The sequence below is a fragment of the Ictalurus furcatus genome, chromosome 19 (genome assembly GCF_023375685.1).
Source record: "Ictalurus furcatus strain D&B chromosome 19, Billie_1.0, whole genome shotgun sequence".
Taxonomy (NCBI): Eukaryota; Metazoa; Chordata; class Actinopteri; order Siluriformes; family Ictaluridae; genus Ictalurus; species Ictalurus furcatus.
Genome location: NC_071273.1, coordinates 16,051,951 through 16,079,503, shown reverse-complemented (window position 1 = coordinate 16,079,503; position 27,553 = coordinate 16,051,951). Strand labels below are relative to the sequence as shown.

Sequence of the window (27,553 nt, the reverse complement as noted above, 5' to 3'; positions counted from 1 at the left end):
TTTGTACTGTATATGAAGCCATTAGATAATTGTGAATACAGAAAGTTGATACATTTTCAGCAAGAGATCTATTTGTCTTATCTTCATATAAAATACACCTCTTCAGAAATAAAGTTTGCTGCCAATATTCACCTAAATCCAAAGAGAACTCGTTTGTTCTCAGTAATAACACATCCCTAGTGTTATTAATGAATGCGGTCAATTGTGGCTCTATTATGCAGTGGGTCCAGACTCTGTTCCTTCTGTGTGAGGTGGCTTATACGTGTCAGCTGGCTGATATAGACCCGGTGGCAGTGGCTGAGATGACTCTTAGACTGGCCTCAGTGCTGGAGGGCCTTGAAGACTTGCCTCCACTGACCATCCTAACTAAAGGTATGCACTTACAATATTTTGCTTATTTAATTGACACTTGAATGTCAATTAAATTGACATACTTGTATTGACACTTTCTAAATTTCTGGCCAAAACATTTGCATTGTTTATAAATAAACTATGTGTAATTACATTATGCTGCTTTTGTCTGTGTAGACTCAAATGAAGCCAGCAGTCTACCGTCCACCCCTGTAAAGAAATCTACAGCCACACCTAGTATGGTACGCTCATGCACCACTCATTTATGTCTTAATTAAATGCATGTAAAGGTGCTAATTGAATGGTCTGATATTGCGTAATATGATTTAGCAAGACTTAATTACAATTAGTATCTGTACATGCTTCCAGAACTCACAAGCAGAGCATCTTGAGGTGGCGTGGACTGTGCTGGAGAAAGGCCTGGAGTGTGTGTCAAGAGGCAGGACTGTATGTCTCCCTCGTGATGCCTCTGCCATCTGTGACACTGTTTACTTACAGGTAGTACTGAACCACACAGTCCACTGTAGCTAGCATCTCCAATTAGTCTAGAATTCACATGAGAACGAGAACGGAATAAATAGCTGTCACATGTATCCAGCAATGCAGTAAACAACTTGCTTTGAAGTTAATTTTTTTTTTAAAGAAATAATAAATTGTTCAACATGGCGGTTCCTAAAAATAAATTATCAACAAGAAACCTACAGAAATGCCTACACTTCATCACCCTCATAAAGATCATATGAGGATGCAGATTAAAACACTTCAAACTTACTCACACAATGCTTTCCCCATATTTTGAATTTTATGATGCAATAACTGTTACATGTTACATGTCTGTTACATGTTCAACTCTGATTTTCCAATTCCTGTGGCAATTTTAAACTGCAGTTAAGAGCAATCTGTGCACTGTAATGAAGTCCCCAAAAAGGCATGTTTTGTAAAATAAAGTGTGTATACTAATCGTTTAACTGCGTATTTTGATTTTTACTCAGAAGTTTAGTGGAGAACATTTGAGATCTTATGGGGATGGACAGATGGAGAGTACTAGCAGTTCATCATGCATGAGATCTCTCTTAATGGATATGCATATGGAACTACTGGCTTTCCAGCACAGAGTATCCCTCAAACTCCTAGATACCTACTTGGGTGTGTGACACCCCATCACCACAAAAAACCCCAATAATGATGTTTATATGTTGAATATCACTTGACAGCTGTGTTTCTCCAACTCAGATGATGAGAAGCCTGAGAGGAGAAAGAAGCCACTTACGCAAAGTGCACAGTCTACTGCTGTAAATTTAAAGCGAGCCAGAGCGGGTAAACTCATCTAGCTCTCACTCACTGTCATTTAAACATATTTGAGAGGCAACTGTCTTTTCCCAAAAAGTCTTAAAGGTATCTTGCTGCAATGTCCTTGCTTATTTGTAACAGAATGTGCACTGCAAGAGAAGATTAAGAAGAATAAAGTCTCCAAAGTTTTGTTTCTGGAGCAGAAAGCCTTACTTTCCTACAGGAAAGATGCTACTAACAGAGGCACCAAAAAGCTTCTTGAGGTCAGTATGTAAAATTACTATTTAAATCCTTTACAAGCAAAAAACATTGTAAAAGTTGTCTTGTTGTGCTGTCCTTGTTTAGGAGGCTTTGGCATTACTGGAGAAAGCAGGTGTTGATGAGAAGCGGCTGGTCAGTGCTGCTACTTCTGCAGAGATGGGATCAGGAGTGGAAAAAGAGTGTAGACCTCCTCCGCCTCCTGTGCTGCTGTCACGTAGCAACCAATCTTTAACTTTCACACCAGCGCCATACGTGCTAGAGGAGCAGGTGATCTCACCACACCACTCCTCTGTGAATTTTTTCCTTTTGTTTCCTTTGTTGTCTGCTTTTACTTAAGTACAGTGTCATGCATAACTATTCACCCCTTACACTTTTCCATATTTTATAATGTTACAACTGGATTTAATCAGGATTTTTACCGTTCGAGTTACCCCGTATGTCTTTTTGCCAAAATTGCTCAAGCTCTGTCAGATTGGATGAAGACCATTGTTGAATAGCGATTTTCAATTCTTGTCACAGATTCTTGGTTGGATTGAGGCCTGAGCTTTGACTGGGCCATTATAACACATTTGTGTTCTTGGTTTTGAACCACTTCAGTGTAGCTTTGGCAGTTGTTGGCCTTAGAACGTGAACCCCCTTTCTTGGTCACAAGTCTCTTGCAGACTGAAACATGTTTTCTTCTATGATTGCCCCGCATTTGGTTTCATCCATTTCACTCTCCACCCTGACCAGTTTATTAGTCCTTTGCTGATAAAAAAAAAAAAAGCAGGTTAATTTTAGTGTACAAACACTCCTCACTGGGACAGTACTCTCAACTATATGCCTTTTTATCTTCTGCATGTATAGTTTGAAAGTAAATGTAGTTTACCTTCAAAAGTCATTTGAAGTATGTATTTTGATGTTAGGTACAACAGGAGCACTATTGTGCATGTGTATGTTTACATGTTTGCACCTTGGAAAACACAAATTTACTTTTATTCCGACAATGTTTGCTGCATTAGGGTAGTAGAGTCAACGGTTGCAAAATATAAAAAAAATATGTATTTTGGTTTGGTTTTGGCGCAGGTTTGCTGGTATCGTATTTATGGACGAGAAGTCAAAGGCGTCAACCTGAAAGTGCGGATTGGAGACTGCCACCTGGTTGGCACTGGTGAAACGGTAGGCTGTATGCTCCTCTATGAAAAATATTGTAAATTCAAAACATACCCACTGAACCAATTTATAAAATGTAAATATAAAATAATCAAATAAGTAAAATAAAACAAAATGCTGATGCAGTGTACATGAAACTATTTTTTTGTTGTTGTTGCTGCAGTAACTATAGTATTTGTACCAGGCTGTTTAGATTGCACTGCACTTCAACTCTGTTTTGAGTCATTCATGTACAACATATCAGAATGCACTTGTGATTCTGTTCTATGCAGAATAGTACAGAGTAATGTAGTCAATCTGTTGATCCAATTAGATTCCTTCTAGAGGAGAACGCTTGTTTTGCATAAGTGGCCTGGAGCCCAACCAGAAGTATATCTTTGCTGTGGCAGCCTACGATGCTCAGGGCAACCTGATTGGAAGCAGTATTGGAAATACCACCAGGCCAGTTCTGGCCTCCCTCCCCCTGCCTCTGTTGACAGCCTGGACACATCTGGCTCGGGTAAGTGCATATAGACCTGAGGTATCAGGCAGAAGGCTTACACCAATAATATTTCAATCACTCTGCTTCAGGTGGCCTACGAAACAGGCCAATATGCACTAGCCAAGAAAGCCTGCAGTGAGATTTGGAGCCACTTTACCCTGCCGTCAGTCACAGATTCTGGAGCCTCTCAGGAACCAGTGGATGAGGAAGCTCCTCAGGGGCTTGTCCAAACAAAGTTAGACAACCATATCAATGGATATTATCTACCTAATGTTGTTCCGAATACACCCTTGGAGACCTTACATGTGTTATTTGTTTTATATTTATCCCTGAAGATTGTGCCCAGAGACATTGCAGCTCTCCTCTCCTCTACTACAGCAGCTTTTCCTCACCACAATCTTTATGCAGACTGACATCCACATCCAGGAGAGAGCACTATATTGTGACACCCTCAGTGATGGAAGCCCTTTGATCTGGGGACAGGTTAGAGCCGCATAACCTGTATCTCAAGTGTGTTGAATGTCTACTCAGAAGTGATTTTGTACAGTACTGGCCTAAGGACCTTTCGTCTATCAGGATACAAAAGTGATTGAACACTTTGTGGTCCAATAATTCAAATTCTCTTTAACACTGTTCTCATAAACTTTGCTACAGGAGGCTAGACTTGCAGAGTGTGAAAGGATGCTTGTGGCCATAGATCTGTCTCTACATCTCAATGATAGCAGTGCTGCTTTGCAGGCTGTAGTGAGTTGCTATGGCCTCCTGGTACCTCTTATCTTCTATCAGATCCCATCACACCCTGTGATTCAGGTGGGTTGATAAAGGAGTTTGTACCACATTGCTGTTGAAAGCTTGAATCTGACTGGTCAGAAGGTATTGAATCATTTTATATAACATTTTCATTTAAAATGTTAGTGTTTCCATAGTAATGTTGCTGATGTTTTCTCTAAGGGGATGTTTATTTGGAATTTTTGGAAGGAGTCTCCAGTGTCACCACTTTGTAACAGTCAAAAGTAAAGCTGATTTTAAGTTTACAACACAGGAAAGGGCTTTTTGCGGTTTCTTTGTTAACATGACAAGCTGCATTTCTTTGTCTTATTAACTTCAAGTGAGATTAAAAAAGAGTGATGCTAGTGAATATTTGCTATAGAAAAAGAGGGATAAAATGCTTTGGGGTGTTCTTTTATTTGATATTTTCCTATAACAGCACTCTTCTTTGTGTTTTATTTCTTGCATATCATATGTTTGTTTCTCTATCTGTACCATAGCACATTCCAACTATACTAATACATCTTTTACTATAGTAATAGTGTTGCCACATGTGGCTGCTGATAAAAAGTCTTTTCTTTTTTACTATTTAATTATGAAACCATATGAGCCACCCTTTTTGCTTGTTTCAGGTGTTGTTGAAGTGTCTGATGGTGCTGCAAGAGATTCCAGCTGCATTCAAACAGAAAAGGCGTGTAACTACTACTGAATCACTATATCATATGGTGGCCTGCATCATACACTATGTGGCCAAGGTAATAAGTGTTCTTGTAACATGTGGTATTATCAGCACATCAGGTGAGTTTTGTACACTACATAGCCCTGCATTTCAGATAACCAATTTTATCAAATGAATTTTACGAAATGAATTCATTTCTGCCAAACGAATCCCAAAGACATCGGGATGTTAATGCATGTAATCACTTATTCTCCTTAGTTCCATTGTTTACGTTTTCAAATAAAGCTTTATTGAAAAAAAATTTGTACAACGTTACAGAGACATTATTAACATTTGCCTGTCACAGGTAATTCAATACAGATATTTTTACATTTTTCAAAAAAATATTTACACTTGCATTCCCATAAACTCATGCTATACTTTACAGAAACATTATTAACATTTGTTTGTCACAGGTATATTTACATTTTCAGAAAATATTTACACTTCTATTCTCATAAACTCATGCCATATTTTACATCATTTACTACGCATTTACATAGTATCTCTCTTCAAAGTCTCAATAAAGTCCATGGGTATTTATTTTGTGTCCTTCTCTCTTTTTTCTTTTGTCTTAGTAATTCTTCTACAATCTGTTTAAATACTCTCTCAGCTAGATATGGCACTGATTAATCATGATTTTACACTTTGTCTTCCAAATTTTGTAATTGAACATGCATATCACAAACCAGTAGAAATCATTAACCTTTTTTGCAATCTCTTGATTGAATATCCCGTATTTCATGGTTTTCTTGCATATTTCAATATCCAGCCCAATGTTTCTCATTCTTTGCCATATCTCTGCCGAACATGAACAGTGTATTAACAAGTGGTCAATAGTTTCTTCATCATTACAATTATTAATCGGACATTCTTTGGTAGTTACAAAGCAACTCCATTTAACTATACATCGTACTGCTAACCTGTTAACAATAATTAGCCATACAACATCGCGGACATTTCCTGTAATATTCTTTGTACTTACATTTTTAATACACTGTTCACTCTCAGGTATTGTAAGATGTTTATATTGTACCACACCTCCATATTCATACTCGGTTATTTTTTTGTAAATCTTTTTGTTAGGTAAATCAACCCAGTCCAAGATTAGATGTTCATACTTATATATATAATGTCTCCATACATTAATTTCTAATATGGTATGTTTTGTCTCGCCCTACCTCTTTTTTTCTTCCATACTTTTTGATCACCTATCCAATCGGCCCCTCTATATATAGCTTGTGACACATTTCTACGCATCGATATTTTTAATTTGATACTAAGGTCAATTGCTCCAAGTCCCCCTAGTTCTTTCGATTTAAATAATAATGCTCTTTTTGTTACCTCTATGTTGTTACCCCATATAAAACGGACACACATTTTTTTCGGTTTAATCAAACATTTGTTATCCGGAGGAAAAATAGTAGCTAAAAATAATAATTTAGAGAGCACATACATTTTGGTTATTTGAATTCTGGTTTTATAATTAACAACTTTCCAAGTGTTAATTTCCGCTTTAATTCCTTGTTCCTTTTTTTCCCAGTTTCATTCGGCACACTTTGTATTCGTAATTGTCAGTCCCAGTAGATTAATTTCGTCCTTTATTTTGATATTTAGTGGAGGGGCAGCCATTGGTAAACCATTGTTTACCAAATCCAGGAATATAGTAACCTGAGACTGCACTGCTAAGACAAAATACAAAGTTTTGTGTATTTTTATGTGTGTAGGGCTTGCAAGCCTTGAAAGAGGACTGCATGGCATCTTCAGTGATGGATCAGGGCAAACAGCTCCTACTGGAGATGAGTGAGAGTCTCCAGCAGCATGATGGGGTGAATGCTCTTTATAAAATGTATAAACCTTACTGCCTCATGTCCAGTGTTCCTAGGATAATCTCCATTTCCACTGTCACCTTGGCCAGGATAACGTAGTTACTGAATGAATGAATGAATGAATGAATGAATGAATTGCAATTAAAATGGTTATACAGTTACTTCAGTTTGTTTGTGCTGTACTGATACCACAATCACTAATTGTGCTTGTCTGGTTTTAGAAACCAGACAAAAGTAGTTGTTTATGCAGGGTAAGTAGTAAAATAACATTTTGTTGCTGTTGATGGCAGGAACATCCTGTATGGATTAAGTTTTCTTATATATTTAGCAGTGAACAGTGCATCTAGAAAGAAAGCCTTTATTGTCACATACACAATTAGGTACTGTATATATTTTATTCACATATCCCAACTCGTTAGGAAGCTAGAACACAAGAACAGCCATGATATGTCCCCCAGGAGCAGTTGAGGGTTAAGGGCCTTGTTCGAGGACCAAACAGTGTTAACTTCCTGGGATTCAAACACACTAGCTTCTTATCAGTAACCTAGAACCTTAACCACTGACCCGCCACTGCCCTAGTTGCATCCTTGAGCATCATTGGTTCATATTGCTACCAGTCTTGAACAGGTACAACAAAAAAACATACAGCGGACTTAAAGTAAAATATTTAGTTGCTAGCATTGTAAGCACAGGAAAATGGGGTTTAAGACTTTATAGTGATAATTATAGTGCAAACTATAGTGGATGTGTTTTGTGTCTCAGGTACCCCAAAAGAAGGCAGTGGCTGCACAGGAGGGTGAAACTAGTGAGGAGTTGAAGGCTTTGGCATGTAGTGCTTTGAAGCAGCATGAAAAAATGGGAACACTTGTAAACTGTGATAATCCAACCTGGAACGGAGAAGGTAGAAAGCCCAGAGAGAACAGTCATTCTGTCTCAAATCAGGCCAGGTCTTAACCATTTTTTAAACTCTATAGGATTAAAAAATAGAACATAATTAACACTGAGGTGGTAACAGTAACTCTGTTTTGTGTTGGGCTGCGTCACACCACCCCGTCATTGATTATTTTCTATACCAGCATGTCTTGAAGTTGTTTACTGTACTTGTAATGCTCTGTATTATTTTGCAAAATCTGGTAATATCTTAAGGTAAAAATAGTGGAAGTCTTTGTGACGTGGCCTTTTAACTGCCTTTTATACAGAATACAACCTGTGAGCTCTATGATAAAAATGTTTAAATCAGTTTTCTAGTGTCAGTGCCTTTTCTTTAAGCAGCAGACTATTATGATCATGACCTCAGTGGAGAAGAGGACCCCAAAATTCTGTACAAGGTCATTGGTTCCAGCTCCCTCAGGAATGCTTTCAAAAACGGTAAGCTAGACACCATAATACAGCACTGAACACTTTTTTTTTGTCACAGATACAGTTATTGTAATGTGTATATATGTATGTGTATTTTCCCCAATAGTAATGAAGTTTAAACAGGTGTCTTGCTTCATGGAGTATGCTGCACTCCTGTTGCAGAAAGCTTTGCAAGAGGATCAGTTGGAACTGCTAATACAGTGGGGACAAGAAATCTTCAGCTGGATTAAGAGGTCTCAATGTGTTTGTGTGTGTGCACATATCAAAGTGATTGGTTGCATGGCTGAAATGTATGCTTTATTTTTTACTAGCCGAGATGAAAGTTTGATGTTGCCAAAGAAGCCTAATGGGAAATTAAGGAAAGATCAGAAGACATTCACGATATCTATCATACAGTATTGTAATAAAGTAAATGAAGAGGACAAACACAATTACACATACACATACACATTGATACTCCTTACACTTTAAGAACCCTTCAGGTTCCTACTGTTTATGTCTGTTACTAGATAAACAGATTTTACAAAAAGAAGAATGAGTTGCAGAAGAAATCAATTTCAAGCTCAGAAGACTCTGAGAGGTAAGCTCTAATAGGATTCCTATGGTCTGTTTATTTGATGTCATGTGTACTGTATGCTGATGTATTGTACTGTATGGTGTGACAGAGAGTTCAAGGCGGTGGAGACAATGATGAAACAGGTGGGTTCAGTGAGAAGGCACCAGAAGCAGAGGGTGATGAGGAAGGTCTGCTCAGACGAGTTGCCCTGGCGATGCCGCGCCAACCTGACGCTGGCTCAAGCACACTTGGGTCTGCTGAGAAAGAACTTACACCTTCACCCTGTAACACCTCTCCAGCACTGGTATGCCCATACTGTCACAGGACACATTTTTACAATTGCTCTTTTCTACATTTGTATCCTACGAGAGCTCCTGAGTTAAGAAATTTACATATAAGGAGACTCACTAAAGTAAACCTTGATTGATACGCTTCAAATTGTATCGTGGTGTGAGTTACTGCAATTTTATATACAGCACAAATAACATTTTATAATTGTATATATGCTGTAAAGTTTAAATAGCTTATTTATTTCAGTTGCATGCATGCATTTATGAAATTATGAATCAAATCCATAACTTAAGACCACCGTATAAAAGGAGGAAGCGTGAATGTTTGTCTATGGTAGCCGAGTTAGGAGGCACTCTTTCATGGGTTCATCATCATTTTGTCATTTTCACCTCTGTGAACTTTGACTTTTATGGAGTTTTTGGAGGCATCAAAAATAAATGAGCTGTGCTGTGAACATGCTTGGTAATTTACAGTGATTGACATCAGTCTTCAGTCTTACGGTGACTGACTGAATGGCCTGCTGGAGTCTATCATTAGCTTGTTAGCTTAAATTTTGTACTGTATGTCCACTTTTTTTTTTAATAGCTGTTTTTTATTTTATTTACTATGCTACCTCCTGAAGGCCTGATAATATATAAATTCGCTTATGACATAATTTCTTTAGATTATTTAGATAGATAGAAAAAGAGAAAAAGAAAGAGAGTACTTTATTAATTGATTGATTGATCCCTGAGGGAATATGTCACAGCAGTATAATACACAACAAATTACAAGGACACAGAACAAGGATGATGCATGGAAGACACAGATTACAATACACATAAGACAACAACTGAGTAAATTATAATATAAATAAACAGTGAAAGAATAAATAAAGTGAAGCTCAGTAGATTGCGTAATGGCCCCTATGAAAATAAAGCAATTGATGAATAAATAAATGAATGAATAAGTAAATAAATAAACAGAGCAGAGGAATGTGTAGGTGTTGTGTTTTTGCACAGTTATGTGGCAAATAGTATGATGTGTTTTATGTAAAATGATTGATATGGAGACATGTAGACTTTTTTTTTCCCTCATCCTTACAGTTAGCACCATTGTGACTTCTTTCTCATTCTGCCTAAAAACTACAGTTACAGCAAGTTACCTCTGCACTTCTTCTCCTTGGCCCATACTGGAACACTAGTGAAATGGAAAAATATTTCCCTACACACCAAACCTCCTGAGTTGAGACCTTCAATCCTCAAACCCACCATTCACAAAGGTGGGTGGGTATCCTTGTTGAGGAATGGTGCAGGATGGATCATTGGACCTGTGTATCATGGATCAAATCTTATCACGTTAAAATCTAACATTTGACTAATCAAACTCTTTGCAAAAATCTGAATGTTAGTGTCACATGTTAAATGTTGCAATGTTTTCTCTGCTACGTTTCTAAAAACAGTTTGGACCTGGTTTCACTAATTTAATATAAAATTCTGAAGTATATTTCTCTGGACTATTGGGATTCTTGGGATTACATGTATTGTCATCAGTCTTTTAGACATTACTCATACTCATAGCTAATATGTACTAATATGCCACATATCTTGTTAGGAGCACCAAACATCAGTGGAGAGGGATCTGGGGAAAGTGAAGTGGAGAGTGAGTTGGACACTCCACGTACACAACTGACCATTGATTCAGAAAGCAGTGAAACAGCTGAAACTTCTACACGCCACATCCTCTTTAAGCCACTGAACACAATCTACAAGGCCTCACTACACCTCAGGAGAGCCATGGTGCACACAAGCCCACGCTTAATTCAAGAACAGCATTCTTTTTTTTTTTGGCTTGGCCATTAGTGATATTATTGTGCTTTTTAAATATTTATGCAGGTTCTGGCCTATCGTGGAAGTCTTTGGACATCTCTGCAGTGGGTGTGTGAGATCCTCTGGGACCAGTTCAGCACTATTGCATTTCTGGTGGAATGTAGACAGAGCTCTGAGACTCCCAGCACACTGACAGTAGATCAGTTCTACACAGAGTTCACACCCCTGCTGGCTCTGGCTTCAGAGCTGCTCATGGATATGATGGAGAAACTACAGGTCATTTCAGACAGTATACACTCATCCACCTTACGCTTCTCACTGTAGAGTTTAAGCCAGTAATTTGTTCGGTGTTTGATGCCGAGAGCTCTCTTTGTGTAGCAGTGGAAGGCATATGATGAGGAAGGTGAAGATCTGGAGGCCAGGCCTCTGAATGATGGAGTGCTGGTAGATCTGAAGTGGATGAAGAATTTGGTGTTGCACACATTGGAGCTCCTCTTCTACCAGGCCAAATGGGAAACTCTTGCCCATCTTGCTTTGCTATACAACTGTTATACACGGTGAGTCATCTCACTGAGAAACGTAGAGGAAAGGTAATAGCTCGGATGAAAAAGGACAGTGAGAGTACATTTTCACATTTTAAACACATTGATCTCTACCTGCCATATAGGATGCATCAGTCCAATGCTGAGTATCGGTATCAGGTCCAATATTGGACTGAAATTCTGGTTTGCTATGAGTTAGCTGGTGGGTGGGAATTGGCAAATGACCAAATCGGGGAGAACATGGGGGAATAAATGCATAAATTAACATACGTTTCAGAAGGTCGACATTTCTGTATTATAAATTCTTTATTCTAATATTTTGAGATACTGGATTTTTGATGTCCATGAGCTATAAGCCAAAATCATTAAGATTAAAACAAACAAAAAAAAGGCTTGAAATATTTCACTTTATGTGAATCTTTAAATCTAGAATATATGAAAGTTAAACTTTTTGAATTAAATTACGGAAAAAAACTAACTTTTCCACGATATTCTAATTTTGAAGATGCACCTGTCCTTCTTTGCGCTGTCTCTATTTTTGCAGCATATGAAAATTGTTATAGAAGGTCAGCAGAAAATGAAAACGTAAAAAAGGAAACTAATGTCTTGTGTCCTGTATTCCAGGGAACACTACACTCATATGATAACGCCAGTACTGGTATATGCTCAGAGAAGACTGCTGGAAAGAATAAGCTACTTTGGAGGCCCTTCAGTCCCTCAGCCACACTTCACCTACACAGAGTCCGTTACTGGAGAAAAGGTGAACCAAATGCTGCAGGCATTTTAAATTGTGAAATATAACATTTATTTTCTGTGCACTAGAGTAATCCTGTGTAACTGAAATTCATTCACCCATAGGTGACCTGTAGGAACTATTCAGGCAAGCAGCTGCTCTTACGTTCCAGTGTGGAGGATTGGCGTGAGAATACTGCAAGCAGTGCTGCCTCAGAACCTCTGGAGGTGGCAGGTAAAGACTGACATGGATCAGAGCTTTCTTACTCCTCATATACTTGTTGCACTGTATGGGCCACACTATAAGAAAGACACATAAGATGTTAGTTGTATTCAGAATAGATTTTCTGTGCAGATTCAGATGATTGAGAATAAATTAGTTTTTACAGTTTTTACGCTAGTATTTTAGGAAAATTCCTATTTTGCGTTAACTGTCTGAGCAGTGCTTCAGTCCGTAGTAAATTATGACGTCTGAATACCAATGTACTCTATTTTGATATTGACTTTGAATATGGCCCCATGTGTATGCTATGTGCAAAATGCTGTTAATCACTTGTAGAGTCTAACTTATTCAAGATGTGCAAAATGTGTGTTTTTAAATTTTTTTTATCTCTGCAGAGAGGGAAAGAGCTATGTGTGTGGTTTCTGTACCGCTGGACATTGATGACACCCTGCGCTGCTTCAGAGAGTCCCTGGCCAAGAGACGTTACACACTTCGTGCCTTCCAGCACAGCCGCACACTGCTCATGCTTCTGCTAGCTGATGCACAGCACTGTGAGTCCCACTCACTGTCATCTGTTGTAGAACTAGGCTTAGAGTCCACTGGGCACCAGCCTTCTGATAGCATCAATGTAAAGCTCAGCATAAGTTACATTTCATTTGATTTGTATAGCACTTTTAACATTAGACATTGTCACAAAGCAGCTTTACAGAAATCTGGATATAGGTTTAGATCTCTGCTGAGCAAACCAGAGGCAACAATGGCAAACAAGAACTCCCTGAGATGACATGAGGATGAAACTTTGAGAGAAACCAGCCATTTAAGGGAACACAAACTCTTCTGGGTGACACCTAATAGAAGGATTATAGATATACACGACCAGTCAAAAGTTTCAACACACTCTATCTTTATTTTTATTTTTTCCCCCACATTTTAGAATAATAATAAAGTCATCAAAACTGTGGAATAACACAAATAGAACTATGGGAAGTATGTTGTGAAAAAAAAAAAAAACTAAATAATTAATTTTTTTAGCATCTTCAAAGTAGACCCCCTTTTTGCCTAGAATTTCCAGAAATGTATTCTTGGCATTTTCTCAACCAATTTCTTGAGGAATCTCCCTGAGATGCTTTTTAAAAAGTATTCAAGGAGTTCCCACCTACGCTGGACACTTACTGGCTGCTTTTCGGAATACTTCACTCCCAAGTTATCCATTTAAAAAAAATATATTTTTGTAAATAAAATGTTAGTTTTCTAATGAAAGAAATGAATGTGTTGGCACAATTATATTTTTTGTCTACGACACCGATTTCAAACATTTAATCATACACCTTCACATCAAAAGGATTTTAAGATCATGAGAAACATTTCAGTCGAGTGTCTCCAAACTTTTGACCGGTAGTGTACATCATTACAGTATATTGGTGTTGAAGAGTAAAGGTCAACAGTATTATGTGTATTGAAAGGATGTTCACTATGAACAAAGGGAGCACAGGACAGTCTTTATAAATACTGCAGCAGTTCTTTGAAAGTACAAATCTATCCATGTGAGTATCCATTGAATAAAGGGAGACTTGGGTATAAATTGTTATTCCTGTACCTTTAAGAACCCTCTGTTGCTGATGAGGCACATTGAGATTACAATGAACACATTGACCTGCCTTCTTCTTCACCCCGACTGACCCCACCATTTTGTTGAAACTATGTATGTCTAATTTGGACAGTGGGTCTTATTGTGTCATATTTATTGTGTAATGTGCTCTCTTCTATGTATTAACTCTTTAGCAATAGAGGTGCCATTCTGTAAGGAGTCCTATCCTGGCTCAGAGGGCAGAGTGGAGTTTAACATAGCAGCCAGCAGTGCCCCGTCCATCGGTCCTCCAGACCTGTCCAATGAAGACTACAACTCTGTGGGCTCTGTGTACAGCTTGCCCCTGTCTCCCTCACACATCCAGACCATCCTGTCCTCCTATAACAGCTCTATCAGTGAGAATTTCTATCTGAAAATCATATCATTATTAACACATACAATGTTGATCTTGAAGCTAAACACTTCTTGTCCACTAATGTAGAATACCTTCAGGCAAATAAATATAACTCCCTGCAAATTCAAGCTCTGCGTGACCTTGGGAATCTGCACTTCTACAATGGAAATCCAAAGTATGTACTATCATAGTTATAAGTTATATTTAGCTAGCTGTATGTCTAATTAATAGAGTTAATGAAAAATTTGTTGATAAATGTTGATTATGGTGCATATGTTTGTATAATCTGTGCTCAGGGCTGCTCACTCAAATTGGAGCAAGGCTCTGGACTGCTCCCTGCAGACCACTAATGTGCTAGAATCCTGGGATGGTGATTCATGGGGCCATAACTCCTCTGAACAGCCCCTGAGGCATGCTGGGATATGGGGCTGTCTCCAGGGTGCATTGCTGTCTGCGAAAATTGCTCAGTACGTGAAATGATAAATGACAATATTTGTCTTTTCTTTCACTTTAATAAAGTTTTGATCACGTAATGGTTTTACTTTTGTCCACAGGTATATCTTAACATCTAACATAAGCCAACGAACAAATTGCTGCCTTCTCTCTGCTAAGCTCTTTAAGGTAAAAAAATACCCACTGCCTACTTAAACAGTGCTTGCACAGTAAGAAGTATCTGTAAAAATCACTTCAGGACATGCTGTTATATGAAAATAATCAGGTAGGGGTGAGATGCAAAATCCCAAAGCTGCCCCCCCCCCATTAAGACCACAAGTGTAGGGCTTATTATATATTTTTCATTCATACTAACTAAAAAAAACACATTCGTCCCTGTTGTTACTTGCATTCTAGCAGCTATAAATGGTCATTCCTACAAGTTCTCTTGTAATTAATACTACAAAACATAAACATCTTTTACGAGAAACTACAAAGCACCTGCATCCCAAGTGCCAAAAAGGACAGCTTTTCAACGATTAGATATATTTCTTTGTTAAATAACAACACATTCTTTAATCTGTTTAATTATTACTTTTAGATTATGTAGATCAAGCCTGTGAATGAATTGTTACTATAGAAACAAACATGTTAGAACAAATGCATGAAAATAAGCCTGTGATTTGAATATCAGCCAGCACTGGTGTCAGAGCTGCTGTTATAGAAAATGAATCAACACCTTCTGACTAATCAGATTTGAGAAGTGCTATGGTGTAGAGTATTAATATTCACCTTTAATTTGTTATATTTTAGAGTGCCATTCTTGCATCTGAAGAAGATGGCATGTAAGACTTGTATAATGTATGTAAATCAGTATTTGCTTGTGTTTGTTTATGTGATTAGTTTATTTGTGTGTTGCACAGTGTCTGTTGAGGGCGTCCCTGCCTCATCCTGATAATGATTTGGAATACTCTTCTTACACGCTGAATACGGCGCTCATCCCTGGGGTGAATGTGTTCTGGTCAGAGTCGGACCAGACTCTCGTTGGCAGCACTGTGGCCACCCTGGGCTTTGTGTGTCACTGGCTCTACACCTCAGGACATCACCTCTCAGTACTGAAGCAACACAACCACATACTATGCTTAAAGTCACCCTATAACGTATCACATCTTTTTTTTCACGATTAAGTCCTTTTAGACTAATTAATTTGAGTGCGCAGACTGGTCAGAATCTTATAATAACGGCATCATTTTCCCATCATTTTTTGTTGATAAAGCCTACCATTTTCCAATATTTATGTGACCTTAAATAGCAGAAATGGACAATTGAGTTACCGATGCAAGTTAGTGATATTCATCAAATGTATATTCATTTGTACGGACATTACACATGTCCGTATTTTACATATGTTTCATATTTTACAAAGTGTACATTATCTTAGTTGGAGTTCACTGTAAATCTGTAAAAATGTCACAGGTCATTGGAATTAGTTATAGTACAGTTATATAATAGAGTTTTCTTATTTGAGTACTAAACTTTTTGGATCTGTAATGTTACTGTAATTAGTTAACACTATTCATTACTTCTTGACATTCCTTAATATGCCAGTAAGTTCATTTTATATGTCTGTCTACTGGCAGGCACTTCCTCTTCTGGTTCTCTACCAATATGTAGCCAGCAAAGTGTGTCAGCAGCCCCATCTCTCTGCAGGATGCAGAATAATGAAGGTGTGTAAGTGTGGATACTGATATAGAACCCTGGTAGGCACTGAGGGGATTGAGGACTCTGGAGGTAGGCTTTGGAGAAAGCGATGCTGTCTTTGTCTTGCTTTTTTTTGTTGCACTTTTCATTCTTTCTATTGATTAGTATGGTATAGTCAGCAATATTGGATTAATGTAGCTTTGCCACCGCCAAGGTCTCTGGTTCAATCCTGACCTTGAGTTACTGTCTGTGAGGAGCCCCAATGAATGTTTGCTAGTGTGTGTATAGCATGGGTCCTTGCAATGGACTGGCATTACATTCAAAGTGTATTCTATCCTCACATTTGAGTAGGTTGAAGCATTTACTGATGAATGAATAAATGAATGAATAAATGAAAAATGTGGGTGCTGCCAGTAATGGAATTGTCAGCCTGGTTATATGTCATGCTCTGTTTCTTTTTGTACAGGTAAAGACGCTGACTGAGCTGTGCCTGTTTGCTGAGGCAGTGAAAGAGATACACAGTCTAGGTGATGGAGAGGAAGTCCCCCTGCCTCACAACAGCTACACTAGAGCAGAGAAAGCTTCGGTATAACACAATACACTAGTGCATATTTACAGGCCAAATCATGTAGCTTGTGTGTATAGTAATAACTATGATAGTATACATGTAGCTGTAGGATATATTAAGAATATTCTCTTCTCTTGTGTATTGTGTTCACAGACATGGAAGAAGTTCAGTAATTATAAACCTCTCATGGATCCTTATAATCTTGAGGTAACAAGCTTTTGTTTTGTTTTTAAAAAGTGGAGGAAGAAACAGGCCTTTTCTGTACATAAACAACATGCTATTTTGTTGTCTGCAGGTTCTGGAGGAGCTGGTGAACAAGAAACTCAGTGAAGACATCGTGGCTTTGTACGGCACCAAATTGACCTGCCGACTGCATCTGGCCAGGCTTCAGCTCATCTTGGCCATGTGTAGTACGATTCATGACCTAGCTGAGCCAATTTCAGGTATTTAATCTTTTTTAATCATGCTTTTTGAGTGCAGGTTAGTAGTTTTCCAGTTTACTCTAATATACAAAGGACCGGTACATTCAAACATATATGTACATATGCGTGTTGAAACACAGAGGTTTTGGAGACACAGGTGAGGAGCTCCAGTACTCCTAGACTGCACGAGTCCAGCAGAGACGAGTCTCCCAGCGGCCCCTCCTTGAAGAGTGTGAAACCCAAAGGCCTGCAGTTCTGGCTCCAAAAAGACACACTTACTCCAGGACAAGTCAAGGTCAACACTTATTATGTTCTCAAAATAGTTTTAAAATTTGTAACAAGATATCAATCACATGATTATTTGGGATTATGACTATGGCCCAACCAATATATCATCTGGCTGAAAACACTGGCTGATATTAAGCTTTCACAAACTTATTCGTATAATTTGAAATCATAGCAAACCTGTATATTATGTGATGCATATCAGGTATTGTAGAAATGTCTTCAGGTATCATGATATGATATTTTTGTCATATCACTCAGTTATCTTTGGTCGCTGAGATTCATCGCATGTATATTGCTGTTTCTGCTGTCATATAGAACTATTGGTGACCATACACATCAGTCAGGTCATGAATTATGTCAATCTTATGACATTTCTTAGCTGCTTAAGCCGTTATTTGATTAGTTAAGTATATTTTTATGACTCTGTCTACTCCTGCAGGCTTTGCTACTAAAAGAGAGCTTCAGCCAGCTCAACTCTGAGCTGTTTGCACTTCAGCACATCCACACAGACCCTGAGGAGCTGGAGCTGGCTGTGGAGATCAGACTGATGCTGTCCAGTGTCAACCTGCAGCAGGGCAAAGCTGCCTCCAGGTAAAACATATGGTTCATTGTGTGTATGTGCCTGTATATAGTGCTGCTTGAAATTTTGTGAAAGTTAGAGTTTCCTATATGTCTGAAAGTTTTCTGTATGTTTGTATATAACCATCATGTGGTTCCTCTGCTGCAGTGCAGATCAGGCGGCATCTGCTCTCAGGTTACTGCAGGACTCACCATTGCTCCAGATTGACAGTCTCCAACAGCTGCCCCCCAGACGCCCATCTTCTGTGCATAAGCAGTCCAGTACCAGAGCCGAACATGAGCAGGTACTCTGTAATACATATATAGTATTAGATATGTTGTGGTAAATTGCTGCACCCTCATAATCTTGGTCTGGGCCCAGTTTCCCAAAAGCATTGGAAAGTTATCTTAAATGGCTGAGAAATTGTTCGGTGTGACCCTTGATCTAACATTTCATGATAATTGTTTTTACAATTTTCAGAAAAAAAAAAATGTGTCTTTACCACATTTGCATTTTCTTACACTGAATTTGCCATTTTAGAGTTTTTGTGAACCAAATACTTTGTTTTCTTTTCTTTATTTTTTTTAACTACAAGGATGTTGTAGTTGACACTCCAACCTGACACTAACCTGACAGTCCTCATACAGCAGTGTTGTCATTTCAAACTTTTCAAGGAAAAGTGTAACCTGTTCTTAATGTTTTTGTTGTTCCTGTTCAGCTGTATGAGCCAGAGGCAGATACCGGGCCTCAGCTAGGAGACATGCCGGTAGCAGTGGAAGCTTTAGAGCACATGGGTCGCTCACTATGGCTCCGCTGCACACTGTCTGTGGTCCAGAGCCTCACTGCACACATCCCTGGCACTGCCATCTACCCAGGTCAGCAGGAAATCTGCAGGAAAACAATATTTACCAGTATATTATGACTAAATTCTATGTGAGTGTAGAGTGATCGTGCAGTGCTGTAACCCCCCCCCCATCCCTTTTTTTTGCAGATTTGATGATGCCTTAAATAGATGATTTTAAACTTATAAAAGTTTCAGTGTATGGCTATAGGGCATCATCAAACACACAGTTCAGTAGTGGCTGTGATGAATGTGTTGGATGTGGAGGTTTAAGGCAGGTGTTCAAATGATACTTGGTAATTTTAGGGCAGTGGTTGCTCAGTGGTTAAGATGTTGGCCTACTGATTGGTCATGAGTTCACTGACAAGCTGCCACTGTTGAGCCCTTGAGCAAGGACCTTAACCCTCAACTACTCAGATGTATAAATATGAATAAGGGTCTGAATAAGGGTGCATGCCAAATGCTGTAAATATAATTTTCTTTTTCAGTGTTTCATGGCTTTGCTATATCCATCAATCCTTGAGCATGCTTTGTTTTCATTACTGTCAAAACATGTGAACACAGTTTCCAATTTTGAACAATATAAAGAGCTGTAACCCCTGAGGTATAGTTACTCACGAGTAGTCTCCCTTAAACGCCAGGACCTGTCCAGACATGTCTCACACTTGTAACTTTTCTGTTTCACTCTAATTACTTTATCATTCAAATAGTTACTGAGTAAGATGCTTTAAGGGCAATAACTATGACAGGGGAATTCAACTAACATTTGTAAAGGTCCAGTTAAATTAAAAATTCCTTACTTACAAAGGTCCAGGTAGGTAGCCAAGGTCACTGCATGGTGACAAGATCTACTGTATATTTTAATCCTTAACCATTAGTGGTTTAGTTTATGCCTATAAATAAGACAATTACCAGCATGGTTATGCTTTGTTTCAGAGCAGATAAACTGGGAAAAGAAAATGTGAAAGTCTGAGAAAACATCAATTTATGAGCGAATGTCTCTAGCCCTGTAGTTAGTCTCTGATCTGATGAGCTGCCTTTTGCTAAATTATTGACATAAATGCATGTGTTTAGAAAAGCCACAACAGATGATCTGATATAGAAACTGGCTCATGTTTAGAAAACAAGAGTTGCTTAACTAGAGTTATTTTCCATATGTTTATCAGCGTGGCTACAGTATATATTTATGTACACACTTCAGTCCACTTAAATAGTTTGCTGCCAGGTGATGACCGCTGGTCTGTTAGGTCATGTGTACAGAAAAGGGGAGTTAGCACTCTAGTTGTTTAGCTGCCATGTGTCATTACAGGAGCAGCAGTTTAAAGAAATGTGACTGGCTTCATGTGTCTAAGCATGTGTTAGCCCCTACCGTCCCAAACTCCTAACTGTGACATGACAGGGGAGAGCTGGAAATGAATGTAACTTGTGACAGCTCTAGTAATATGCATCATAATGCTCTTGTTTGCAGAGCAGTGTTTAGCATGTGATGCACACATTTTCTCCTCGAACCCATAACAATAACTTCCAAGCAAACATGGTTAATTATTTAGTCCCAAAACAGTAGTGCAATAAGTGCAAACACAAAAGTCACTTCACACTTCACTCGTCTGTGTGTGTATGTGTGTGTGTGTAGGTGTGGACAGTAGTGTGGAGGCGGACAGGTTGATAAAACAAGGCCTAGCTGAGGCTGAAGCCTGGGGAGACCCAGACACACAGGCTCTACTGCTCCTGCAGGGGGTCACGTTGAACACACACTGTGGTAGAGTGCCGGAGGAGAGCGTCTCCATGCTGCAGGCTTGTCACCCATCCACAATATCTTACTGATTAATGAAGTCCCTATGTATATTCATTATACATTGTTTTGACTAGCAGTTAAGTGATATATTTTGTGTGTGTGTGTATGAGTTTAGGAGACAGTAAGTCTGCTGTCTGGCCGTAGTACCCTTTCCATGCATTCTGGTCTGTCACTTGCTAAGGCTACTCTGCTGCTGAGTGAACTGAGGGGCTCAGATGGTCAGCCGCTTTACTTGCTCACTCAGAAACTACTACAGCAGCAGGTCAGTCTTCACTTACTGACCCTTACGCAAAGTTCAACATCAGCAACCTCTGGAGTGTCCACCTTTGTCTTTTTTACAGCTGAAGACACTGGGGGAGTGTGTTGTGCAGAAGGCAGGGGGAGGACTGCGGCTGCTCTCCACTCCAGCTTGGAGGAATATTTACCACCCACAGCTCCCTCTACTGGCCAAGACAACCATGCGTTTGGGTAAGCTCCATCCATCAATTTTCTGTACCACTTATTCTTACTGGGAACCTGGGGCCTATCCCAAGGAGCATGGGGCACAAGGCTGGGTAAGCTCTTGTATATTATATTCTCCTGAGACCTGAGCTGTAGCATATTCCCTATTTTCTTTTATTTTGAAAATAGTTGCAAATACTGTATATGCAAACTCAAGAAACTTCCTGTTTAAAGGGAAAAAAATAAAGTTCCTCATAAGGATAGCAGGTGCTTGTTTCAAATACCATTATGTAATGATTGCTGGGATCTCCAAGGGATATACAGAAATATAAATTCCAACAGCAAAATATTCATTTGAGTACATTTTACATACGCTACATGTGCATTTTTTTTTTTTTTTTACCTGTATAATCCATCATGGTGATTTCTGGAATGCTCCTGTATTCCAGGTCAGTGTTTGGCCCTGCAGGCCATGGTGAGCTCATCAGAAAAAGATGAACAACACTCAAATCTGTGGTTATTGGCTCAGGAGGAGCTCCACTCTGCACTCATCATCTCACGAGCCTTGGCTAGCAGGGACCCCCAGCTTGAGGCTGATATCCTGTACCTCAAAGGTAAGCACAGTCAGATTAGAGCTTGTAGACTGTGCGTTCGTTTAAGGAACAAAACAACTGGATATGCAGTTATAGGAAAATAATCAATGATGGGGTGGTGTGATGCAGCCTAACACAAAGCAAAAGCACTTTTTTAAAGACAAAAGTGTTTATTCCTCTCATACCACAGCAGTTTGCCAATGCTTACATGTTTAATTAATTAAAGAGTGACTCATTATATTATCCCATAACCTTATTGTGCAACGTAAGTTAAACAAGTTTGTTCCTGTTATCATAACGTTATAACTGCTAGAAACAGTCGTTCTGTCACCAGTCTCTCTTTATTACTCTATCGTGACATTGATAAGACATAAAATGCACCTTGCAATGTTAACAAGAAACCACAAAGCCCTCTGTCCTTTCCTGGGACATGTCAGAAAACGTAAAGGAACAGCTCTGTACGTATACATGAGTGCTACAAAGTGCTAGTAATGGAGACTCCTTCAAAAAAATTTAATTAACCTCTCCACACAAAAACCTCCCCATATCAACAACTGCACATGCTGTCAGGTCCATAAGTATTTGGGGAGTGACGCAATTTTTGTCATTTTGCCTCTGAATTTGAAATTAAGCAATCAAGATGTGATTGAAGTGTAGGCTATCAGCTTTAATTCAACGGGTTTAACAAAAATATTGCATTAACTATTTACGAATTACAGCCATTTTTTTTTTTTTTTACAAAAGAAATTGGACAATTGACTGATAAGCAGTTTTATAGCCAGGTGTGGCCTGTTTCCTCATTACAAAACTTGTCACTGTCCAAAAACTAATGGACCTGACTGTAACTCTGGTATAAGTCTGTCTGTAATTATGGCGGTGTTCCTTTAGGAACTGTGGAGAGGACCCTGATGTCACTAGGCACACTCAGACATCAGACAGTGGTAGAAACCTTCCTGGAGAGCATCAGACTGGCTCATTCTCACAGCCACAGTCTGCAGTGAGTAACGAGTGTGTGTCACTAAACTTCAGTGAGACTTTCGAGTTTCACGCATTATTATTCAGTACTGTGCAGGATGTATTACTGCTATTCAATGACATTAATTACACGAGCTGCAGTACATTTCATGTAGTTGTGCATTTGTGTGTGTGTGTGTTGGTGTGTTTTCTCTCAGGTTAATCCACATGTGCTATATGGAGATAGCTCTAATATACCTGCAGCAGTGGCAAAATACCACCACTGACCTTGCCGAACCTCCACTACCTACAGAACCTGCTGAATCAGATGAGGTGATGATGATGATGATGATGATGATGATGATGATGATGATGCAGGAGCTCATGTCTTTGCTTTTGGTCTTTAAATTTCAAAGTGACCTTAATGTAAGAAATGCGTTATATTATTATGAGTATTGCAACTATTTATGTTTATTGTCCCTAGTGCTCAGACTGGACTCATGTGACACAGAGTCACTTACTTCTTTTCTGGGTTTGTCTGAGAGCTGCTGCAAGGGTGAGACACACAAGCATGTAACTGACTTTGTTGTAATGACACTGTGTTCATTGTTATATTTAGGTCTATGATTATTATATGTGTTTTATAGACAATGGAAGTGCTCACAAGCCATGGCCAGTTGTGTGGCATCACTACAGCAACAGAAGGCCCAATTCCTCTTCTATCTCTCAAAGCTCTCGCTGATTTTGCCTCCAATGATCTACTCAGTCCTTGCGGTAAGTGCTCATAATTCAATCAGCTGATGAACTGTAGTTTAGCTGAGCCAGCTGTTGAAAAATCTATGAATCTGGAGTTGCTGTTCATTTGTGGATGTGTGTTTGTGTGGTTTTGGTGAACATCAGGTGGCATGGCGGAGCCCATGTTAGTTCACCACGGTTCTGCTCCAGATATGGACATTGGGCTGAAAGTCAAGAGATGCTCTGAGATCACCTGGGTGCACCTCTCCCGCTACTATACACAACTGCTCAATCTGAGACACATCTCCACACAACCAAGTACAGTACAGCAGTCCACAAGTCCCAACCTCATGTCTTCTGGTTTCTGACTGTCTACTGGAGCACTACTCTAAACTGATGATTGTGACCCACCATCGAGATTTTATTTTTTATTTTTTTGCTTTTCACTAAAAGCAAGAGCTTATATATATATTTCTTTTTTTTAAGCCCATACAACTAGGCATATAGTTTATGAAAATTTTGCTGGTGAAATTAGTTTTTGGGAGAATTGGGAGCTTGTGATGGTAGCCTACTGATGAACATCCCTTAGTAAATTAACAGATAAATTAATTGATTCTTTACAATTGTAATTTCTGTGACTGTAACAATCTACTGTAAAAATCACCATGATCAAGAATCTTTAACCAAATCAGTTTTCTCCCCACCCTTTACATACACAGATTTCAGCATCATCTTTATTTGCTTCTGAGTCTTCAAGAATATGTTGTTTTCCCCCAAAAAACATATAGTCGCATTGTAATTCAGTATGAGTGTTCAGTATGCAAGTTGATGTGTTGGAGCACTGTTCTATAGTATGTGTGTGTGTGTTTTGTCCAGTGGCAGGGCAGAGTGTGGAGGAGTTTATGTCTCCAACTGCTGATTCGAATTTAACTCTCAAACTCACTCAGTTACACAACTTCTTCAGTGATCACCTAGCAACTTACAAAGAGCAGTGTGTTATACCTGATCCTCCATATGCCCTCATTCTGGGGCCTCAGACTATACAGGTATACACACACAGAAATCATACACTGGACAATATGAACTAAATCTAACCCTTTATCACGCACGTTTGTCATCCCCAACAGATGGTGTCAGACCTGTGTCCATGGGCCACGCTGAACACACACCGGCTCTGCATTCAGTGGCATCGACCCAGACTAGCAAGCAGTGGACTAGCAGCCAAAACGGTACTATACCATAATCCCTCTCTCTAGAGTATAGTGAGTACCTAACCCACATATAGTAAAATCCACATATAAAAAAATAAAAGAAATTCATAAAGCATAACAGAGGCATTATGAAAAACAGCTGAGACAAAATTCAAATTTATGCTCTTTGTCTGTAGATAATGCTGGTCTTTGCGCTGAATAAAGCACCGATGTCTGACACACAGCCTGCCGCTGACATAAAGGCTGGACACAGGCTTATCTCTACAGACAGGTAAGTTTACAGTCCCCTCCAAAAGTATTGGAACAGCAAAGCCAGTTCTTTTGTTTTTGCTATACACTAGACATTTGGGTTTGAGATCTAAAGATGAATATGAGACGCCAAATAGATATATACGATAGATCGAAATTTCAGCTTTTAGAAAAAGGTGACTTTTTCAAATGTCACAAGTAACCCAAACTCTCGTATTTCCGGTTGCATGCAAAAATAAAATAGTGCTGATATTTAATACAAGTATATTTTCTAAAATTACTTATTTATTTAAATTTTATTATAAAACCTACATTAATTAATAATTTTTTTAGTAAAATGACAAGGGGGGGGGGGGGGGGGCTCATTTTGGCCAGGACTCTCTTGCAAAAGAGATTAGCAATATCTCAAAAGATTTCCTACTTTAAATAAAGGTTAAATGCATTAAAACATATTTTTGTTAGCATGAGGATGTTTCTAATAAAAGCACTGTAAAGCACTTCTGTAAGTTGCTCGGGATAAGGGTGTCTGCTAAATGCTATAAATGTAAACTACATGCCTTTCCCATTATTTTCAGTGTAGTTACTGAATAATATGCTTTAGGACTTGAAAATCAAACTTTCTTAATCCTTGGACATATTATAATGCATCAGCATCAGGCACTTAAAAAATAAAATTCCATTTTTTTCATCATCTTCCAACCTCCCCTTACCTAGGACTGAGTTAAAGGCTGACTCTGTTTCACTTGGAAATCATGGAAGAATCAGAAAATGGGTTACGATTTTTGTTGTATTTAAAACTCATCCATTCCAAGCTTTGAGTATATAGTATTGTCTACTTGTCCACTCTCTCGTTCCCCCACTCGCAGTTTGAAAGCTCTGCATGTCCAGCTGATCTCAGTGTGTGTGGAGGCCAAGATGGATTCGAGTGTGTCTGTCTCTTCTACACCCAGAATGACCACCTCTGTCAGCTGCATACAGGAGAGTGAGCATGGCAGCAGGACCCCTGTTAAAGCCAGCACCAGCAGACAACCACAGGTGAATAACATCATTCCAGACATACGCTACAGTATGTTCTTAATAAGTACATTTACCAGACCATTCTACCTATTCAAATAGGAGCCATGGCTAATAGTGGGTGTGAAGACAAAGAACATTTAATTAAATAAGTGGGATCAAGTCTAGCTTCTGCTTGCCTTGTGTAGAAACCTCCACACAGATCATTGTGGATAAGACTGAAGAAACCTGGGTTAAACAGTTACAGACCTACCAACCCCAAAGAGGAATAATGAGTAGTCCCTGAAGGGGGAGTTTGAATAAAAATGCAGTAAACAATAAAGAAAACGATATACGTACATATTTCTTTCACAAATTACTTGCTTTTGTCCCTCTTAGAAAGCATGAAATGGCTCCACATGACTGATTTTTTTTTTCCACTGTTTTTTTCTGATTTTGGCCCAAATTTTGATGCCTTCTAATAAATATGGTTAGCTGATTGTTAAAAAACTCAAAGTATACACACATTGATAGATTTTATTTAACATTAATGAACTCAAACGTGAAGTGGGGGAAGTGTGTGAGGCCTCCACAGGGTGTCCGATAATATCAAAACACTTAGGCAACTTTCAGCCATTCAAGATTCATGTGTCGATTGGATCTGTAGTTTTTATTGGGGAGAAAAATGAGGACTGGCTTTTTGGCACATTTTAGAGTAATAACTCGTACCAGCTTACTCCAATGTTAAAATATGAAATTCTTCCTTAACTAACATGACAACACCTTTTTGTTTGCAGTCAGTAACATGCTTGTGGCTGTTTCTGTTATCAGATGCTGCTGGAGAAAACCAGGCATATCTGTACTGAGATAAGAAATCTTCTGAAGCCTGATTTAAAAGCAAATCCCATCACAAAGGTAGACAGCATCAGGATCTTCCACATACTATCAGAAAATCTCACACATTACTGGACTCAGCGGAGTGTGCCTCTGCTCTGACAAGTGCGTTTGTGTTTTGGCAGGTACCTTTTGAGCCAAGTGTTCAGATCTTGTGCGACCTGGAGTGCTGCTTTAACCCTTCATCAGGAGCCACTTTGGAGGACAGAGCACTAAGTGACTGGCTCTTCTCTCTTCTCACCTGACACTACAACAACTCAAAGACACCAAAGAGGCAGCTGTCTTAAGGGAATGCTCTAGTGTTTTTCAAACTTATCTCTATCTACTGGATCAAAACTCGCAACTCATTTTATCTACTGGATCAAAACTCATCTATAAATGTTAAACAGCTTGTCTGTTAACTCCTTTTCTCAGTACAGAGGAACATCAAAGTTTTTGTATGTGGTAATCATCTGTATTCTGGAGTATTCCTTTAAGAAAATCTTACATAATATGCTCTGAAATTTTAGGTTCAGTTTTTAATGCCAAGTACAT

General features: G+C 38.8%; 1 protein-coding gene across 4 annotated transcripts in view; it reads left to right on the top strand.

Moving 5' to 3' along the window:
- Nucleotides 1-27,467, top strand: part of cfap54 (cilia and flagella associated protein 54) — a 35,643-nt gene extending 8,176 nt beyond the window's left edge. The window contains exons 15-69 of one of the 4 annotated variants that reach the window (XM_053650315.1): nt 222-372; nt 529-593; nt 721-849; nt 1,344-1,497; nt 1,585-1,668; nt 1,783-1,904; nt 1,987-2,169; nt 2,968-3,060; nt 3,368-3,553; nt 3,625-3,770; nt 3,871-4,018; nt 4,190-4,345; nt 4,936-5,058; nt 6,749-6,850; nt 7,613-7,751; nt 8,123-8,218; nt 8,316-8,442; nt 8,521-8,617; nt 8,719-8,789; nt 8,875-9,069; nt 10,187-10,317; nt 10,650-10,834; nt 10,931-11,140; nt 11,243-11,421; nt 12,031-12,166; nt 12,265-12,373; nt 12,757-12,912; nt 14,144-14,344; nt 14,431-14,518; nt 14,640-14,810; nt 14,898-14,964; nt 15,699-15,887; nt 16,416-16,502; nt 16,943-17,062; nt 17,198-17,251; nt 17,340-17,487; nt 17,607-17,761; nt 18,194-18,345; nt 18,482-18,617; nt 19,032-19,188; nt 20,788-20,948; nt 21,065-21,211; nt 21,291-21,417; nt 21,840-22,004; nt 22,872-22,980; nt 23,156-23,270; nt 23,422-23,493; nt 23,585-23,711; nt 23,838-23,990; nt 24,549-24,718; nt 24,800-24,901; nt 25,060-25,154; nt 26,083-26,167; nt 26,957-27,040; nt 27,145-27,467. In XM_053650315.1, the coding sequence (XP_053506290.1) occupies nt 222-372; nt 529-593; nt 721-849; nt 1,344-1,497; nt 1,585-1,668; nt 1,783-1,904; nt 1,987-2,169; nt 2,968-3,060; nt 3,368-3,553; nt 3,625-3,770; nt 3,871-4,018; nt 4,190-4,345; nt 4,936-5,058; nt 6,749-6,850; nt 7,613-7,751; nt 8,123-8,218; nt 8,316-8,442; nt 8,521-8,617; nt 8,719-8,789; nt 8,875-9,069; nt 10,187-10,317; nt 10,650-10,834; nt 10,931-11,140; nt 11,243-11,421; nt 12,031-12,166; nt 12,265-12,373; nt 12,757-12,912; nt 14,144-14,344; nt 14,431-14,518; nt 14,640-14,810; nt 14,898-14,964; nt 15,699-15,887; nt 16,416-16,502; nt 16,943-17,062; nt 17,198-17,251; nt 17,340-17,487; nt 17,607-17,761; nt 18,194-18,345; nt 18,482-18,617; nt 19,032-19,188; nt 20,788-20,948; nt 21,065-21,211; nt 21,291-21,417; nt 21,840-22,004; nt 22,872-22,980; nt 23,156-23,270; nt 23,422-23,493; nt 23,585-23,711; nt 23,838-23,990; nt 24,549-24,718; nt 24,800-24,901; nt 25,060-25,154; nt 26,083-26,167; nt 26,957-27,040; nt 27,145-27,264 (7,230 nt within the window). In that variant the 3' untranslated portion in view covers nt 27,265-27,467. Of the gene's footprint in view, nt 1-221; nt 373-528; nt 594-720; nt 850-1,343; nt 1,498-1,584; nt 1,669-1,782; nt 1,905-1,986; nt 2,170-2,967; nt 3,061-3,367; nt 3,554-3,624; nt 3,771-3,870; nt 4,019-4,189; nt 4,346-4,935; nt 5,059-6,748; nt 6,851-7,612; nt 7,752-8,122; nt 8,219-8,315; nt 8,443-8,520; nt 8,618-8,718; nt 8,790-8,874; nt 9,070-10,186; nt 10,318-10,649; nt 10,835-10,930; nt 11,141-11,242; nt 11,422-12,030; nt 12,167-12,264; nt 12,374-12,756; nt 12,913-14,143; nt 14,345-14,430; nt 14,519-14,639; nt 14,811-14,897; nt 14,965-15,698; nt 15,888-16,415; nt 16,503-16,942; nt 17,063-17,197; nt 17,252-17,339; nt 17,488-17,606; nt 17,762-18,193; nt 18,346-18,481; nt 18,618-19,031; nt 19,189-20,787; nt 20,949-21,064; nt 21,212-21,290; nt 21,418-21,839; nt 22,005-22,871; nt 22,981-23,155; nt 23,271-23,421; nt 23,494-23,584; nt 23,712-23,837; nt 23,991-24,548; nt 24,719-24,799; nt 24,902-25,059; nt 25,155-25,846; nt 26,168-26,956; nt 27,041-27,144 lie in introns of those variants that run through there. The other 3 variants (XM_053650314.1, XM_053650317.1, XR_008388562.1) reach the window with 3 other exon arrangements.
- Nucleotides 27,468-27,553: the final 86 nt, after the last annotated feature.